This window comes from Lonchura striata, chromosome 28 (assembly GCF_050655825.1).
Source record: "Lonchura striata isolate lonStrDom1 chromosome 28, ASM5065582v1, whole genome shotgun sequence".
Taxonomy (NCBI): domain Eukaryota; kingdom Metazoa; phylum Chordata; class Aves; order Passeriformes; family Estrildidae; genus Lonchura; species Lonchura striata.
The window spans coordinates 1,655,739-1,673,948 of record NC_140730.1 but is presented as its reverse complement, the minus strand read 5'-3'; the positions used below and the strand labels follow the sequence as shown (position 1 = coordinate 1,673,948).

At 63.2% G+C, this 18,210-nt stretch overlaps 3 protein-coding genes across 3 annotated transcripts; all 3 read right to left on the bottom strand.

Moving 5' to 3' along the window:
• Window positions 1–445: 445 nt before the first annotated feature.
• On the bottom strand, window positions 446–4,571 carry LOC110478460 (uncharacterized). The gene is made up of 5 exons (XM_085562166.1): window positions 3,283–4,571; window positions 3,143–3,190; window positions 1,672–2,181; window positions 641–786; window positions 446–541 (listed from the first exon to the last, which is right to left on the bottom strand). The coding sequence occupies exons 1-4, from the start codon at window positions 4,569–4,571 to the stop codon at window positions 651–653; spliced, it is 1,983 nt and encodes a 660-aa protein (XP_085418292.1). The 3' UTR covers window positions 446–541; window positions 641–650.
• Window positions 4,572–4,941: 370 nt separating this feature from the next.
• Window positions 4,942–6,559, bottom strand: JUND (JunD proto-oncogene, AP-1 transcription factor subunit). Its single transcript, XM_021545129.4, has one exon. It carries the CDS (start codon window positions 6,402–6,404, stop codon window positions 5,460–5,462), a length of 945 nt encoding a protein of 314 aa, XP_021400804.1. The 5' UTR covers window positions 6,405–6,559; the 3' UTR covers window positions 4,942–5,459.
• Window positions 6,560–10,683: 4,124 nt separating this feature from the next.
• Window positions 10,684–18,195, bottom strand: LSM4 (LSM4 homolog, U6 small nuclear RNA and mRNA degradation associated; the record flags this gene model as incomplete). The annotated part of the gene is made up of 5 exons (XM_085562165.1): window positions 10,684–12,086; window positions 14,135–14,318; window positions 17,248–17,346; window positions 17,465–17,506; window positions 17,950–18,195. Coding segments are annotated over 5 exons (660 nt in total), but the record flags the coding sequence as incomplete, so codon positions are not given.
• Between the last annotated feature and the right edge of the window lie 15 nt (window positions 18,196–18,210).

The window sequence follows — 18,210 nt, the reverse complement described above, 5'->3', positions numbered from 1 at the left end:
CCGGGAACCGGGGCGCACCGGGGCGCACCCGCGGAGCCGCCAGCACCGAGCCCCCCGGGATTTGCCAGCACCGGCAGCGGCCTCATCCCAATCCCAGGAAGTACCGGGGCCCGGCACGGGGGTCCCCGCCGCCGGCAGCCCCCCGGGCCCGCCCGCAGCCCCTCACCGGTGCCCGGTCCTCGCGGCTGGCGCGGCCCCGGCCGAGTGCAGCGGAGCAGAAGGAAGGCGACGTGCGTGCCTGGCCGCTCGCTCCCTCCCATCGCACCTCGCCGCGGGGGCTGCGCGGCCCCGCCGCCCCCGACCGGCGCCTCCCCCGCCGGCCCGGGAGCACCCCGGGGCCGCCGGGCCGGGCCGGGGCACCCCGAAAGCGGCCGGGGCCTCCCCCGGGAGCGGGGGTTTTCCCCGGGCAGGCTGCAGAGCACATGGCAGACGGGAAACCGGAGGCAGGGCAGCGGCTTCTTTATTCGGCAGCGTGGGGAGCCCGGCGGGGGGATCAGCTGGGGGTCGGGGGGGTGACGGGGGACCCCTCCATCACTTTGCTCTGGGGAAGAAGAGAAAGGGAGCGGGGTGAGCGCCTGCATCCTGGACCTGCTGCCCCCCACAAATCCCCCCTCGGCACCCCCCGGTCCCCCCCACGCACCATGGGCACCTCATCCAGGTGCTGGAAGGGGGGGGTCCCGCGCCGGGAGCGCCGCACCAGCAGCACGGCCACCCCCGCCACCAGCAGGCACACGGCCAGCGAGATCAGCGCCACCGCAGCGGGGCTCAGCTCCGTGGGGGGCCGATCTGTGGGGCGAGAAGGGCACCCCGTTATCCCCCGGCACCCCGTTATTCCCCTTGGCACCCCGTTATCACCCCGGAACCCCGTTATCCCCCCAGCACCCCATTATCCCCCCCGGTACCCCGTTATTCCCCTTGGCACCCCGTTATCACCCCGGCACCCCGTTATCACCCCGGCACCCCGTTATTCCTCTCAGCACCCTGTTATCCCCCCCGGCACCCCGTTATCCCCCCCGGGCACCCCATCACCCCTGGCACCCTGTTACCCCCTCAGCACCCCGTTATTGCTCCTGGCACCCCATTATTCTCCTCGGCACCATGTTATCCCTCCCACCACCCTGTTATCCCCCTCAGCACCCCGTTATCCCCCTCGGCAACCCATTATTGCCCCCAGCACCCCGTTATCCCACCCAGCACCCTATCGCCCCTGGCACCCTGTTACCCCCCCTGACACCCCATTATTGCTCCTGGCACCCCATTATCCCCCTTGGCACCCCGTTATCCCCCCAGCACCCCGTTATCCCTCCCACCACCCCGTTATTCCCCCCAGCACCCCGTTATCCCCCCACTGAAGCTCATGCCCAGCCTCCAAGCACCCCGGAGAAAGAGGTGGCTCGAGACCCGCTCCAGCCCCCCGAGTGCCACCCCTCCATCACAGACTGGCACCCAGCTCCTGTGGCACTCTGTGACCCCTGGCAGAGACCAGGGGGGAAAGGGGAGCCCTCAACAACCCCCCCAAGGAGAGGGGAGCAGCCGGGGGGCTCTGGGCTCACCCTGGGACCTGCACCCCTGAGCCCACCTGTGAGTGCAGCCCCAAGTGGGGGTTCCAGGGGGACCCGTGCCCATCCCCAGGTCCCCCATCTGCCCGGTGCCCCCCAGCCCGGCTCTCACCGGAGCTGCCAGGGGCTGCTGTGGCTCTGGGGGTCACGGTGGGAGAAGCAGGCCCAGAGGGCCTGGCCGAGGATGGGGCTGGCGGTGTGGTGGAGTTGGGTGGATGCTCTGTGGATCTGGACACGCTCGTGGGGGATGGAGTCGGTGCCGTGGTGGTGGCATTGGATGAGGGTGGCAAAGGTGTCCTGGCTGAAGATGGAGCTGTGGTGGTGTTGGATGGAGATGATGGAGGTGGTGTTGATCTCGAGGTATTGGATGGAGCTGTGGTGGTGGTGCTGGATAAAGATGTTGATCCCGAGGTATTGGATGGAGCTGTGGTGATGCTGGATGGAGATGATGGAGATGTTGTTGATCTCGAGGTACTGGATGAAGTTGTTGTGGTGGTGCTGGATGGAGATGATGGAGGTGTTGCTGATCCTGAGGTACTGGATGGAGTTGTTGTGGTGGTGGTGGTGCTGGATGGAGATGATGGAGGTGTTGCTGATCCTGAGGTACTGGATGGAGTTGTTGCTGTGGATAGAGATGCATTGAGTGCTCCCAGGTCACAGCCAGACAGACTCACACCCTGAGTCCCCTGGCTGGTGGCTCTGGCTGAACGGGATGGAGACGGTGACACGGCTGTCCCTGAGCTGTCCCGAGACACTCTGGTGGCAGGTCCTGGCCCCACACCGCGGAGGAGAGAGCTGCTGAGCAATCACACGGCAGGACCCTGGCAGGACCCTGGCAAGGTCCTGGCAGGGCAGCAGCACCTGCCCCACCTCCCAGGGATCATTTCCCAGGTGGTTTTTATCACACAGAAACCCGGGATTTAGCCAGTACCAAATCCCAGAAATCCAGAATCACAAAGAGCTTTCCCGAGCTGTTGCGGCACGGGCGCAGCACCGCTGGGCACAAGCAGAGCAGCCTGGCAGCAGCGGGCAGTGCCAAGGCACGGGGACACGCGCCGACCCAGCCCTTGTGGCACCCTCAGGGCCGGGCGTGGTGGGGACGGAGCAGGTTTGCCTGGCAGTGCCCCTTATCTGCCCAAATCCTGTTTGCACAAGAGGAGGAGCAAGTCCAGGCTGGCCCCAGGGGGACACCGGGCAGCACCCAGGGGCACAGCGTGGTGCCAGGCCCACCGGGATGGGCTGTCCCCACCCAGCTGGCACCTTTGCCAGGATGGCGTGGCACCCAGCACCCAGTGTGCCAGGATGGGTGCAGGGAGGGTGCGGGGGGCCCAGGCTGGAAACGGGGGGCCCACAGAGGCGCGGGATACCGGGAAAAACCTTTGCCCCGGGAGTGCTGATGAGGTGCCAGGGTACCCGTGCCAGGACCAGCCGGTTTGGCAGCCCCGGCGCCGCACCGTGCTCCGGTCCGGCACGCCCGGGGAGCTGGTGCAGCCCCCCGGTGACCCCAGCCCCGGGAGGGACACGGGACCCCCCCAGTGCCCCACCGGGCCGCCAGTGCAGACGGCGAGGCAACACGTGCTCACCTCCGCGAGCTTCCCCGGTGCCCCGGACGCTTCTCCCGGTACGTGGAGCTGGGCAGGGAGAGGCCACAGACACACCCACCGCTGGTACCGGGAAGCACCCAGCCCCCCGGGACCCCGTGGACCCCCCCGGTGCCCGGTACCTGCGGCAGCGAGCAGGGCAGCGGCGCAGCAGAGCAGGCGGAGCGCGCCCCGGGCCATCCCGCCCGGTGCCGGTGCCGGTGCCGCCGCCTTTATCCGCCCCGGGGGAGGCGGGGCGCCCCCTGTCGGTACCGGGCGGCACCGCAGCGCCGGGACCCCGCGGGCACCGGGGGGACGCCCCCCAACCCCGGCCCTGTTCTCCCCGCCCACCTCCCACCACGGGACCGGGAGAGCCCCGGTACCGGGAGCCGGTCCTGCCGCGATCTCCGCGGACACGTGGGGACACCGGGAAGTGCGGACAAAGGGATCGGGGAACGTGGGGGCTTGGGACAAAGGGACCGGGGAAAGCGGAGACACCGGGACCCTGGGGATGTGGGGACAAAGGAGCCTGGGGCCACCAAGATGCAGGGACAATGGGACCTGGGGACACGAGCGTGCGGGGACTCGGGGACACTGAGGCCACGGGGACGGACAGGTGCCTGCCCCGTCTCCGTCCTCCCCGAGCGGCACATCCGGGGCGCAGCTCAACCGCGCCGGGACGGCGCCGCTTCCGCGCGGCGGGGACGGCGCTTCCTCCGGCAAACCGCAGCCGGTTGGCACGGCGAGCCCGGGGAGGCACCCACGGCACGGCACCGAGCGTGGGGTCCCCGGGGAGCCACCCACGGCACGGAGCGTGGGGTCCCCGGGGAGGCACCCACGGCACGGCACGGAGCGTGGGGTCCCCAAGGAGCCACCCACAGCACGGCACCGAGCGTGGGGTCCCCGGGGAGCCACCCACAGCACGGAGCCGAGCGTGGGGTCCCCGGGGAGCCACCCACGGCACGGCGCGGAGCCGAGCGTGGGGTCCCCGGGGAGCCACCCACGGCACGGCACGGCACGGCACCGAGCGTGGGGTCCCCGGGGAGCCACGCCGGGCAGGGCGCCCGGGCTCCCCACGCTCTCGCACGGCCGGCTCGCCGCCAGCTCGGCGATCCTGCTGCTGGAACGGGCTGGAGCTGCGGCCAGCAGCGTCCCCAAACGCCCCCGGGGACACAGGGTCGGTCCCCCGGGACACAGGGTGGGTCACACCAAGGAGGAGCCGGTGCGGTGCCGGGAAGCCCGAGGCTGTTGCCCAAGTCCGGGAGGAGCAGCGGAGGCCCGGCCTCGCTGGGTGCATGGGGGTGACCCTGGGGGCCAGGACAGGGGGGGTGGTGGTGACCTCCCCCCCCAAAAAAAAAACGGAGAGGGTCTGGCAGGGCAGAGCCACAGCCAGGACCAGCCCTGGGGTCCCCTCGCCCACCTCCTCACCCATGGGGACCCCCTCAGCCCCAGGGGAGCCCAAATATGCCCATATTCCCCCCCCCCCAAGAGAGCCCAAATAACCCCACAGCCCCCGCGACACCCCAACCTTTCACCGCCCCCTCCCCACAACATCCCCCTCCCCACTAACCACAACCCCGTGGACCCCCTCGCCCTCCACCCTCTCCAGGGACTCCCAGAGCCTCTTTGCCAGCCATGGAGGGTCCTCACCCCCCCTCCCCATCGCCCCCCAAAACTCCCCAAACCCCCCCGGTCGCCGTTCCCCCCCCCACCCCAAAATGGCACCCGGCCGCGCCGCTTCCTGCCCGCGCCGCCCCTTCCCTTCCCGTCCCTCCCGGGCGCAGCAAACAGCGAGAGGCCAATTCTCCGTGTCGCGGGGTTTTACTGGGACCTCACTGGAATGTGTGGGGCGCGGAGGGGCCCGGGGGGGGCGGCCCGGGCCCCTCTCAGTCCGTGCGCGGCGGGGAACCCCCCCCACCCGCCGCCGCTCCGTCCGCGGGGAGCGCTCGGTGCCCGCGGTCCGGTGCCGGTCCTCCCCTCAGACCCCTCAGTCCGTGTCCGGGGAGATGGAGGAGGGGGGCGATCATCGCTCTTCTTCCTCCCCTCGGGACCCCGCAGTCCGGGACCCTCGGTCCATGCCCGGGGCAAGGCGGGCGCTTCCCCCGCTCCGTGCCCGGGACCCTCGGTCCATGCCCGGGGCAGGGCGGGCGCTTCTCCCCCGCTCCGCTCAGTCCGTGCCCGGGACCCCTCGGTCCGTTCCCGGGGCGAGGTGAGCGCTCCCCCCCGTTCCCCTCGGTCCACGCCCGGGGCAGGGCGGGCGCTCCCCCGGCTCCTTGCCCGGGACCCCTCGGTCCGTGCCCGGGCTCGGGCCCGCCCGGGGTCAGTACGCCGGCACCTGGTGCTGGTGCTGGGGCAGGAGCTGGCAGCCGCTGTTGACGTGGCTCAGCACCTTCTGCTTGAGCTGGGCGACCTGCTCGCGGAGCAGGCTGGCGGTGGAGGCGAGCTCCGTGTTCTGGCTCTTGAGGCTCTTCACCTTCTCCTCCAGCCGGGAGATCCGCTCCAGCTTCCTCTTGCGGCACTTGGAGGCGGCGATGCGGTTCCTCAGCCGCTTCCGTTCCGCCTTGATGCGCTCCTGCGTGTCCATGTCGATGGGGGACAGCGGGGGGCTCTCCCCGAAGCTCGGCACCTCCGGCACGATCTGCGGCTCGTCCTTCAGCGGCGGCGGGGGCGGCGGCGGAGGCAGCCGCGGCGGCGGCGCGGCGAACGGGCCGGGATCGGCGGCGTAGCTGACGGCCGGGTAGGTGCTGAGGTTGGCGTACACCGGCGGCTCCGGGGCCATCCCGGCGGCGGGCAGCTCGCCCGCGCCGCCGCTTCCTCCCCCGCCGCCGCCGCCCGCGCCGCCGCCGCTCCCCGCCGCGCCGCCGCCCAGCTGGTTCTGCTTGTGCAAGTCCTCCAGCGCCTTGACGAAACCCTCGGCGAACTCCTGCTCCTCGGAGGCGGCCGCTTTCGGGTAGAGGAACTGGCCGCTGGTCGGGGTGGTGGTGACCAGCCCGTTGGACTGGATGATGAGCCGCTCCAGCTCCGGCGACGCCAGCTTCAGCAGCCCCAGCTCGGCCGAGCCCAGCAGCCCCGCCGCCTCGCCGCTGGCCGCGCCGGGGGCTTTCAGCGCCGCCGCCACCTGTTCCGGTAAGGCCATCCCGAGCGCGTCCTTCTTCATCATGCTGCCGCCGGGGAAAGGCAGGAGGAGCCCGCTGCTGCCGGAGGACGGGGCGAAGCCGCTGCCGAGGCCGCTCAACACATCATCATGGTAGAAGGGTGTTTCCATCCTCCTCCCCCGCCCGGCTGCGGGGGAAACGGCGCCGGGGCGGGGGGGGAAGGACCGGGGCGAGCGCGGGGCGGGAGGGGGGGGCGGGGGAGGCGCCCGGTGCGCACCGGCCGCGGCCCCGCTGCTGCGCGCGCGCACACGGCTCTGCCGCCGCCGCGCGCCCCGCGCCGCCTTAAATAGGCGGCCCCGCCGCGGTGACCTCACCGCGCCGAGCCCCCATTGGCTGCAGATGACGTCCTCGCCCGCCCTCGTTTGCATACGGGGCGTGGCACCGCCTCCGCGGGGCGGGGAGGCCACGCCCCGTTCCCGGCCACGCCCCCTCGGCCGTCGCCGCGGCGACCGGCGGTAAACGGGACAACAGCGCGCGGGGCCCTGGGATGACGTCAGCGCGGGGGAGGGGCGGGCACGTGGCCCCCGCGGCGCGCGCCCCGCCGGGGCTGATGGGCACAAAGGGAGGGGCGGGAACCGGGAACCGGGAACCGGGCATGGGACACCGGGCACGGGACACGGGAACAGGGGACGGGAACTGGGCACGGGACACCGGGCACGGGACACGGGAACAGGGCATGGGAACGGGGCACGGGAACGGGACACGGGACACCGGGCACGGGGACGGGAACTGGGCACGGGACACCGGGAACCGGGCATGGGAACGGGGCACGGGAACGGGACACGGGAACCGGGCATGGGAACCGGGCACGGGACACCGGGAACCGGACATGGGAACTGGGCATGGGACACCGGGAACCGGGCACGGGAACCGGGCACGGGACACCGGGTATGGGACACGGGAACCGGGTATGGGACACCGGGAACCGGGCTCGGGACACGGGAACCGGGCACGGGACACAGGGCACCAGGAACTGGGCATGGGACACCGGGGACCGGGAACCGGGCACGGGGACCAGGCACAGGGCACGGGACACCGGGAACCGGGCACGGGGACTGGGCACAGGGCACGGGACACCGGGCATGGGACACCGGGAGCCGGGCGCGGGAACAGCACAGGGCACCTGGGAACTGGGCACCGGGAACCAGGCACCGGGAATGGGAATGGGAACCGGGCATGGAAATTGGCTACTGAGAATCGGGACTGGGAGCGGGCACGGGAACCGGCCACCGGGCACTGGCACCGAGCTGGGCCCCGGCTGTACAAAGGGCACGACACAGAAATAAATAAATAAATAAATAAATAAATAAACGCACGGGGCCAGGCACCGGCACGGGGCCGCACGGGAACCCCTGGGGACAGCCGGGCCACCACCGGTGAGGGTCACACCGGGACAGGGCAGTGGACACAGCCGCCGGTCCCGCGTGTCCCCCGTGCCACCGCGTGTCCCCCGTGCCACCGCGTGTCCTCCGTGCCGTGCCACCGCCGCGCCGTTTGTCACGGTGGCACCGGGGTTTCCCCGGGGAACAGCCGCTCCTACGGCCAGCCGCGGCTCACCGGGGCGGGGGTTACACCGTCCCGGCACGGTCACACCGGGCGGCACCGGGGAAGGAGTTAACGGCGGTGGCGGCGGCAGACGTCACGGCCGGCCAAGCCCGCGGGCGGCTGAGGGGGCGGATCGGCGTCAGCGCTTGGCGTCATCACCGGCGCGGGGGGAGGCAGCGCCGGTGGCCGCCGATAACCCCCCACACCGGGCAGGATGCGGCCCCCGCGCCGCCCGGGACACCGGGACACCGGGGCGGCTGACGTTGAGCCGGCGCTGATTGCGGCCAGATGCTCGCCCGCCTAACGAGAGCGATAAATCCGCGGTGTCAGTCCCGTCCCCCACCCCCGGTTCTCCCGGTGCCACGAGCTCCCGCCCCGGTGTGTCCGTCCCGTGGGCACGGCACGGCACGGCACGGTACAGGGACACGGGTGACAGCCAGGACGGGGCTGCGGCAGCGCTCCACACAGCGCTGGCACCGGGGAAACTGAGGCACGACTGCCATCACTGTTAATTAAAGCCCGAATCAACGCGGTTTATTAATCCTCAGCTGGAGCAGCGCGGACACAGCTCCGCGTCCCCCCCTGTCCCGACGCAGGTGCCAGGCCCGGTGTCCCGGGGGCTCCCCGGTGAAGCCGCCGCCGTCCGCGTTTCCGTTCCAAACCCCTCATTAGGGGCGCGGCCGCGGCCGGACCGGCAGGTTCAGACTTTCCATCCCGACCAAACCCGGCGGGCGAGGGACAGGGAGGTAAAAAACCTCCCCTTCCCCCCGGTCCCAGCCCGGCTCGGGGGCACCCCATGGGCACCGGGGTACCCACATGGGCACGGGGGTACCCACATGGGCACGGGGGTACCCACATGGGCGAGCAGAATCCTTGGCTGGCGGTGCTTTTGGTCGTCCCAAGGAGCAGCCAGCCGGTCTTCCCGGGCATCCCGGGAAGAACGGCTGGCCAGCGGGCAGGGATGTGACCCACGAGCCACCGGCACGGCGTGGCAGCACCCCGGGGCTCGTCCCGCTGCGTCCCCCCACCCGCTCTGCCAGCCTGCCACCACTGCTGCTCATCCTGCGCGTCCCTTGGTCCCCAAAGCAAGAACCCCACGCCTGCGGCGAGCCAGCGGCTTCGTCTCCTTAATGAGCTTTTAATGAGGGGCGTGAATCAGTGACCCCTTCCGCCGTGGGGAGGTCACGGGTGGCAGTGCCACCGTCCCCACGGCGGGGTGGCCAAAGCCGCCGTTCCCGGCTCAGCCCCACTGAGTCACGGTGTCCTGCCACCGGGCTGGATTTATCCCGGAGCGGGCGGCGAGGATTTGGGATGAGCCCGTGCCACGGGCGAGGCGCCACGACGAGCCTCGAGCGAGGCCATGGCCACCAGAGCATCCTCAGGGCTCCTGATGTCCCCAGCGGTGCCACCAGGGCTGTCCCCTGAGTGCCACCAGCTCCGCGACACCAGTGGCTGATCCTCCGGACACCGAGAACGTGGGCTGGACACAAGGTGCCCGTGGGGTGCATCCACGTGCCAAGCTCCTCGTGGAAAAGGGAAGCAGCAGGGTTTGCACCCCGAGATTCGCCGGGCACGCAGGGGAAGCTGCCTCTTAGTCACTGCCACAGGCAGGGAGAGAGGAACCGAGCTGGGAAAACAAGAAGTCACAGCTGCCAGTGCCTGTCCCCAAACCTGCCCCTGTCCCCGAGGAACTCCCAGGGGCCCCCGACAGGCAAAAACAAGAATTAAAAAAAAAAAAAAAAAAAAAAAGAAATAAAGAGAGAAAGAAAACAGATTTAAAAAGGAAAAAGGAGGAGGAGGAGGAGGGTTTGACGTGTATTTTTAGTTGCTTAGCACAGCCCTGAAGTATTTCGGCAGCCACTCCCTCCGCGTCGCTGGTGTGTAACTATTCCTGTGCTGCCTCCTCGGCGAGGCTCAGAAGTTCTGAGTCACCGTGGGGCGGTCAGAGACACAAACCCGGGGCTGCCACCAGCTCCACTGCCACCAAAATATCCTGGGAAGGGTTTCCAGGGCGGCCTTTGCTGGGTCTTTCCATGCCCAGGCTCTGCGCCCACCCACGCCGGCAGCCAGGCTCAGACTTTTCTTCCTCCTCTCTGCTTGTTGCTTTTATCTCGCTCCTCCCTGTTCTAATATTTTTTTTTTTTCGTTGTTGTTTTTAGCCTGCCTGCGCTGCCACAGGGCAGTGACAGCCCCAGATGTTCATTTTTGGGGCAGAAAAGCCCGAAGTGACAGCTGAGCGTCACATCAGCGCCCTTCCACGGAGCCACCTGCCACCCAGCTGCCCTTTGCGGGGGGACAAAAATATCCCTGCAGAGGTGGAAAAAGGAAAAGGGGGAAGCAGGCAGGGAATGCTGCTAAAGCCCGTGGTGTAATTAAACAAATGCAGAACTTAACGAGCTCCATCACCTGACCCCAGGAGATAAGGAGCACTTGGAGGACTCTACCCCGAGCTGGAGCCAAAGGTCCCATTGTTGCAGTCGGGATTTCTCCTGCCAGAAAAGACCTTAAATCCCAGCAGGGCTGGAGCTGTTTCCCTTTCCAGCAGGGAAGCCACAGCACACGGAGCCTCTGTGGCTGGAGGGATCCCAAGGGAGGGAGCAGGTCGGGAAGGGAAAGTCTGACACAGCCTGGGCTTTGTTAAAATGCCACAGGAGTTTTCCAGGAGGGAGGACACATCACCCCATCCCCTGGAATTGGCTCCCTGGGATGAGCAGCCCCACGGAGAAGACGTGGCCGGTGCTGGAAATGGAATGTTCAGGGTTTTTTCCCTGATCCCAGGGCTCAGGGAAGGGCTCCGGGTCGGGCAGGGCCCGGCAGCATCACAGACACACAGAGGGAGGCGGCTGGAAGAGGCTGGAGATTTATTCTCACTCACCACTGCACCCAGTTCTAGAAACATTAAAAAAATAAGTCTATAAAAGCATGTTCTTCACTCCATTTCAGTACAGTGGCGATGGCAGAGGCTCCACCATGAGAACCAGTTGTACAAACCCCAAACCTGCTCAAAACAAGTCACAAAATCAGTTTTCCCCCCCAAAATGCAGCTGTTTCATCCATCCAGGGGGGAGAATTGAGGCACACCCAGAGCTGTTTCTTCCCCCCGTGTGCTCAGCTGGGATCAGCCAGGATATTCCGAGGGTGTGTTTTGCTCATGGGATGGAAGACTGGAGTAACCTGACCTGGGAATTCCCAGGAGTTCTCTGAACCTACAGGAGGGACACGTTCACACGCTGGCCTGAGTCCCCGAGGGAAGATAATTGGTGGCTGGGGAAGGAAGTGACAGGTACAGCCAGTGAGGTCAATCACCAGGTGCTGGGAGAAATTAGGTTGGGAAATATCATCAGAGTTCAGGACTCGGTGTCACAGCAGAAGGGAGAGAGTTTGCAAAGCAGGGGGGGGAAATAAATCCCTGTAAATCAACTCAGGTTGCTGTTTAAAAAAAAAAAAAATTTCAAAATCTCCCATGAGGAACAAGGGGCGCACCAGCCTCATGCAAAAAAAAAAGAAAAAAAAAAAAACCCTGTTCCTGTGAAGGAAACTTCTAATCTGAAGTCAAATTAGCAATGAACTAATTGGGAAATGCTCATTTGTCACAAAGCTCTCTTGGGAACAAGCCTTGAAGACCAATGTTCATCCCTCCCTTAAGCCACTGGAGAAACAGAACTCACTGGCCAGGAGAGGAAAAGCAATAGCTTAAAAGTTTGTTGGTTAAAAAAAAAAAAAACCAAACCTTTAGGACTATTCACGTACAGACACAACATCCTCAAGTTCAGTGTTTTTAAACCAAAACACATTTGTTACAAACAAAACAAGTTTCCCAAGTTTCAAGTATTAAAAAAAAATCCAAAAAAATCCAAGCAATCCAGAAAGTGTTTGCCTTCATTCTGGTACCTCCAAACAGGAAAATATTTTAAATTAAACCCGGTAAACCTGAAAAATTCACTCTCAGGAGAAGGCAGACCCTCGGTCCTTAACCATGGACAAAATTTTTAAAAAGTATTTCCAATGATTTACTGACTACAAGGAGTGAAAACTCCACCAGATTAAAGCGTGAGGGGCTTCCAAAGGAAGGTGATTTGGGCTCTCTGATGGAAGAGTAGGGAAAGGGAACGTTTTTGGACAACCCTGAGGTGACAAAACCCAAACTGTCCCTGGCCCTCACTGCTTGGCTGATTGCCTGCCTGGCTTTTTTTCCTGCTGGCCTCTTCCACTGCCCGGAATTCCTCGGCCACGGCCACCAAAAACACCTGTGGGGCAGAAAGGAACAGGAATCAGCATCCCTGTGGGCCAGCAACGCCTTACAGCTTCAGTTATTCATGTTTTACCCAAAAACTCGCTTATTTTTGAGTCTTAGCAGCAGAAATGTGACTTTCTGACTTCTCCTTTCCCAGTCCCAGAGCTTTATTTAGGAGGTGCATTAACTCATCCCCCCATCAGCAGCAAGTTCAGCAGTGTCTCCCTGCCGTGTCTGTCTCATGATTAATGTTAATCTCGTGGTAAAATGAAGTTTCTCCCCCCAAAAAAAAGCCACAAATTTAAAATCCAGGTGGGAAGGTGTCCCCTGAGAGCTGTGAGGGCAACGCAAAAAGTGGACAGAGCAATCCCTGATTCTGGGCACAGGACAGCAGGGGTTTATTTTGGGAGGCTGCAAAGTGAGATGAGCATCCCAAAAACCCAAAAACCCAAAAACCCACGGGAGCTGCTGAGCCCAGCCCGCAGATTTCCCCCCAAAAATTTCATCCTAGGGACAAAGTGATGTGGATCCGCCCTGCTTCCCAAAAGGCAGAGCCCAAAGGAGACCCAAGCCAAGCACAAGAGCTTCTCTAGAGGAGGAGACCTGCCCCAACCAGAGGCAAAACACAAATTATTCCCAACCCTGCAGTGCTTGGGATGCTCCTCCTGGAGCAAAGGCTGGGGACCTTTGAGTTTGGCAAGCAAGAAGTCAAAGGAGGAGGATTAGGAGTGTCAGGAACAATAATCCTTTCAACTGTGAGCACAATTACAGCTTCCCTCCTGCCCGTTGGCCTCCCAACAAAATTGTCCTGCCTTTTTTTTTTTTTTTCTTTCTTTTTTTTTTTTATCCCTTTCCCTCCTCCCTTCTCGTCTTGGTAATGAGAGCCAAACCTTTGAGTTAATTAGCAAATGCCAAAGCTTCCCTTGAAAATATTCCATCAGCAAACCGAGGCTGCACGTGGGAACAGCAGGAGCTCCACCTTGGAGCTCCCCACGAGGTGGGCACTGCCACAGCAGGGAAAACAACCTGGTTTTGGTGTTTATCCCCCCCAAAAAACCCTAAAAAACCGCCCTGCCGAGGCAAAGGCGAGGAGGGGAACAAAAATAAAAGGGAAAAGGAAAGGTCAGTTCTGCCTGCTGGGAGTTTCCAGGGGATTTGGGGAGAAGGAGCTGCTGGGAATGGCCCCAGGTCCTGCCAGGATTCCTGGCACGGCCAGAGCTCGGGCAGCTCTCCAGGGAGGATTCACAAATCCCTGTCCCCAAAAATTTAACTCGGGGTTTCGAAGCTCTGACTGCAGGGGAAGCCCGGGCCGAGAGCAGCCCCGGGGCTGTGGGGTGACCACAAATCCCAAAAATGTGGCATTAGGGCAGAGCAGAGGAACAGCTCCCAGCAGGGTAATTTGGGGGAAAGAGGAGCAGCATGTCCCCCAGCTGAAGTGCCCTGGGATCCCCTAACCCCATGGAATGGGAAGGGCTGTTTTGGTGACCTACTTCTTCTGAAGTGGCAACCTCCCCTTTATCAGAAACATGAATTATTCATCTTTCAGGAGCAGCTCAAACCCTCACATAGTTTTGCCTTTTTTTTTTTTTTTTTTTTTAAATATAAATACATTAACAAATCAAGAAACCCAAAGCTCCATTTTAAAGGGGGAGAAGATGATTTTTTTTTTTTCTCTCACCGCAATGGGCAAAGCCTGGTTTATTTTCACTATTTTCACCCAGAACTGCCTTTTGTTTTCCCCTTGGGCCTTGCTAAGCTACAGTTCTGCAGGGCCACGCTCCTGAACGAGGCAGGAGGAGCTGAAATAGTCAAGTTCAGACTCTCTTAAGCTGCTGCCCAACCCCAGGAACGAGGGAGGCCCATCCCTGGCACGAATCCTCCCTGTTCCTTGGCACTCGTTCGACTGGATCCTGCTCAGGAACTGCCCCAGCTTCTCCCAGACACAGCCCAGCCTTTAAAACAGAGCAGCAGGAGCCGCTCCTTGCACAAGAGGGGAATTTTTAAAGGCAGGGATCCCTCCCTCTCCAAACACAGGGGGAAAAATAAATAAGATTTTTTTACCTCGTCCAGCCCCTCCAACCCCACGGCCCTTCTGCTGCTTCTGCTGCTGCATCCCACCACGGCCTCTGCCCTTGGACACCACCTCCTCCTTCACCATGTCGATGATTTCGTCGGGGATCCGCAGGTATTTGATGGTGCTGCCACGGATGTAGCACTCCGGCATCCTCCAGAACTTGTCCCCGTCCTGTTGGGGAGCCACACGTGAGGCCACGAGCAAAAACTCATGGTTTTGGGTCAATTTGAGGGATTTTGAACTTGTCTCCATCTTCTTGGGGAGCAACACGTGAGGGCACAAGCAAAAACTGATGGTTTTGGGTCACTTTTAGGGGATTTTGAATTTGTCCCCGTCCTCTTGGGGAGCCATATGTGAGGGCACAAGCAAAAATTGCTGGTTTTGGGTCACTTTTAGGGGATTTTGAACTTGTCCCCATCCTGTTGGAGAGCCACACGTGAGGGCACAAAAAAACCCTGCTGGTTTTGGGTCACTTTTAGGGATTTTGAATTTGTCCCCGTCCTGTTGGGGAGCCACATGTGAGGGCACAAATAAAACCTGCTGGTTTTGGGTCACTCTGAGGGATTTTGAGCATTTCTGGAGAGGGCAAGAGCTGCAGCAGTCCTTGCTGGGAGCATTATCTGTAACCAGCTGTGAAAAATGTTCGTTCAACTCCACAAAACACAGAGCCCCACAATCAACTTTTAGTTTCAATTTGTCCCACAGCTCCCTCAAACACTGGCAGAAAATGTCAGAGGAAGAGGGGGAGGAAACAAGGCCCTTCTGCCCTTCCCACACGAGGAGGGAATTGAAAGTGGGACAAGAGACACGAGTTAAAAACAGTGGTGAACAACCAATTCTGGTAAAAAAAAACCCAAAAAAAATTGCAGCTGTGGCCAGGATTCTTGTCCAGCTGGGAGCCACCCCACTCCTTCTCTCCTCTGGGGTGTGGAAGGAGCAGCGAGGCAGCTCTGGAGCCAGCTGGCTGTGGGATGTGAGCAGCTGAGGGGAATAAGGAGCTCGCTTATTATATATTTATTAAAAAAAATTAAAAATAAAAACCTTCAGGTGCCCAGTTTCGGAGCAGCCACCTCGCTGAGCTGCTTTTCAGGCAGTTTAAGGATTTTTTTGGGGTACCACGAGCTTCCCTAGGACTCATCCCAGCGGGTGGCTGTGGGAATGAGAACCCCGAGCTGAACAACAACTGCCTGGCCATGATGTAAGTGGGAGGAGGGACTGGGAGCCGGCTCCAGCTGCAGCTGGGATGGCTCCAGCCCAGCCATCCTCGCGTGGAGCAGGCGCCTGCAGCATCCCAGGAGAGGAGGAGAAACCAGCACGCCCCAGCCCTGCTCTCCGGGGACGCCTCCCCACGCCCCAGCAGTTATTTGGGGCAGCTCTGCCTGCACGGGCAAGCCCAGGACGGGGGCAGAGGAGCAGCAATTCCCCTCCCAGGAGACACCCCAAACCCCACCCTGCCTGGGATGCGCCCGGCTGCTCCTTGGCTCGGGATGCAGGAAGGGATGGAGCTGCAGGCGCTTCCTCGTTCCGGCCTCTCCCGGGTAAACAGGCGGCTCCCGGCTCGTTGTCCCGTGCCATCTAGCGGCCAGTCCACCAGTGCCACCAGTGCCACCGGTCCAAGGCACAGATTCCATCCTCGCCCGGCGTTTTTTGGTGGGTTTGGAGGCAGCCGAGGCCGCTGCGCTGCGTGCCGGGCGGTGGAGTGGTGGAATGGTTTGGGTTGGGATGAAAAGATCGTCCCAGTTCCGCTCCTCCCACCAGCTCAGGTGGCTCCAAGCCCTGTCCAGCCACAGCTGCTCTGGGAATTTCATCCCAAACCCTCAGCACCTTCACAGGGAGGAGTTTCCTCCCCAAAATCCCACCTAACCCTGCCCTCGCTCCGTCCTGTCATTCCATCCCTTGTCCAAAGTTTCTCTCCGTGGTTTTGTCAGCCCCTTCAGGGTCCAATTAAGTGACCCCAGAGCTTCTCACAACCCCAGTTCTCCCAGCCTTTTCCCACAGGAGAGCTGCTCCATCCCTCTGATCATCCTGGACTCGCTCCAACACCCCCACGTCCTCCTGGGTGATCCCTCCCAGTAAAACCTGGGCTGCTGCTCTTCCCAGGCAGAGCACTGAGCCTTTGGAAGCAAATTTCCAAGGAAAAGGAATCATCACCTGTGTCCTGGGCACGGGTGAGGCTTTGCTGTCACCTCCTCTGAGCCGCCCTCCCGCTAAATTCAACAGTCGTTCCTCGCCCCACCATGACCCAACCTCAAATTCCAAAATTCCACCCCAAAACTCCCTGCAAACCCCACTCAGGGCATCCCCTCTGTCACACCACTCCAAACTCCTGTCGTGGAGACAACGGGAACTACAAACAGGGGATTTGCAGGGGGAATTTTGGAAGAACAAGGATCTGGCACTCCAGGGCTGGGAAAGCACAAAAACAGCAGCTGGATTTCCATCCAGCTGTGCTTCCCACAGGGACGAGACCAGACACTTCTGGTGGAGGTCAAAGCCCAGAACACAGATCCCAATCTCCTGGAGCAACTTTGGCCAAGGGCAAAGGTCCCAGACAGCCTCAGGGGGGGTGAACTCGGTTGGATGTGGAGAGGGGAGGGAATAAAAGAGTTTGAAGGGAATAAAAGAGTTTGGAGGGAATAAAAGAGTTTGGATGGAATAAAAGATTTTGGAGGGAATAAAAGAGTTTGTGGTGTTTGAGGCTGCCTGGGACAGGTAAAGGCTCTGTTTTTTGGGAAACCTGAACCAGTGTCACAGCACGTGGCCCCCCAATCCTCACCCAGGGGGAAGAGGGACCCCAGCCCCTCATCCTGTGATGTGCAGTCACCCACAGACATACACGAGGCTGCTCCTTCATGATGGGCGTTATCAATAACTAAATGGACGTTATCAATAATTACATTAAATCTGCATTTCAGGCAGGGCTCACGCCGCCACAGGAGCGGTGTGAACAACAGCAGAGCCAGCCTGGCTGCAGGGACAGGGCTGGGGAGCCTTTGGGGACAGATTCTGGGGTGACAGTCCTGTCTGCTCCCGGGTGCTCCCCGCGGACACTGCCGTGGGTGACCCCTGCCCGGTACCGGCGCCGGTGCTCCAGCCTCACCCGTGATGTGCAGATGACCTCCCGCAGGTTGATGTTCATCCAGTTGTCGCAGCTCACCAGGTGCCCGTTGTACGTCTCCCCGTTCTTCAGCTCCACCAGCTGCGGGACAACAGCAGTCACGGGGGCGCCGGCCCAGCGCCGGTACCGGGACGTGCCCGGTGTCACCCGCACGGCACCGGCGAGGGGAGCGGGGCTGGGCCGCGCGGCCGGTACTCACCATGGGGTGGTTCTGCGCCGTCTTCAGTAAGGACAGGGGCAGCTACGAGGGGAAGAGAGGAGAAAGGCCTTAGGCACCGACCGACAACGGGACACCGGACGGGGCACCGACCGAGCAGCGAGCGGGGCACCGGGCACGCCATCCGTGGCGGGGGAGAAGAGACGAGCCAGGCCCTCCCCTCCCCTCCAGCCTCCTCCCGAGCCCGCTGCCCGGTTCCCGGTTCCCGGTGCCGCCGCTCACCATCGTGCCGGACCGGGAGCCGCCGCCGCGCCGGGCGCTGCCGCTCAAACCGCCCCCGGCTCCGCGCGGGACCAATCAGAGCGCGGCGCGGTCCGGCCGCAGCCAATCAGAGCGCGGCGCGGTCCGGCCGCAGCCAATCAGAGCGCGGATCGCGGCCCGGCCGCGCCGCGCCGCTCGGTCCGCGCCTTTGCGGCGGCGCCGCCCGGGACGGGGCGCGCCGGGACGGGGCGGGACGCGCTCCGCACCTCCGGTACCGCGGCCGCGCTGCGTGCTCCGCCACAGCCAGCCAGGGAGCCCGCGGGAGGCTCAAGGTGAGCGTTTTGTTTAACCAATCCCCCCCCGCAACGAGTGCCGCGGTGAGGCGGGCGAGCCCCTCGGGGTGCGCCGCGCACGGAGGGCGGCGGCGGCCGGTAACGGGAGAAGGGCTGCAGGCCGTGCCGCTGCGGGACTTCCGCCGCGGCGGCGGAAGCGGCGGGCCCGGGCGGCGCGGGGCGGGGCGGGCGGCG

Coding starts and splice junctions, on each gene's coding strand:
- LOC110478460 (XM_085562166.1), bottom strand. CDS start 4,571: ATGGGTGAGGAGGTGGGCGAGGGGACCCCAGGGCTGGTCCTGGCTGTG. Junction 3,191..3,282: donor TGCCCTGCTCGCTGCCGCAG/GTACCGGGCACC, acceptor CTCCCTGCCCAG/CTCCACGTACCGGGAGAAGC. Junction 787..1,671: donor AGCAGCCCCTGGCAGCTCCG/GTGAGAGCCGGG, acceptor CTCGCCCCACAG/ATCGGCCCCCCACGGAGCTG.
- JUND (XM_021545129.4), bottom strand. CDS start 6,404: ATGGAAACACCCTTCTACCATGATGATGTGTTGAGCGGCCTCGGCAGC.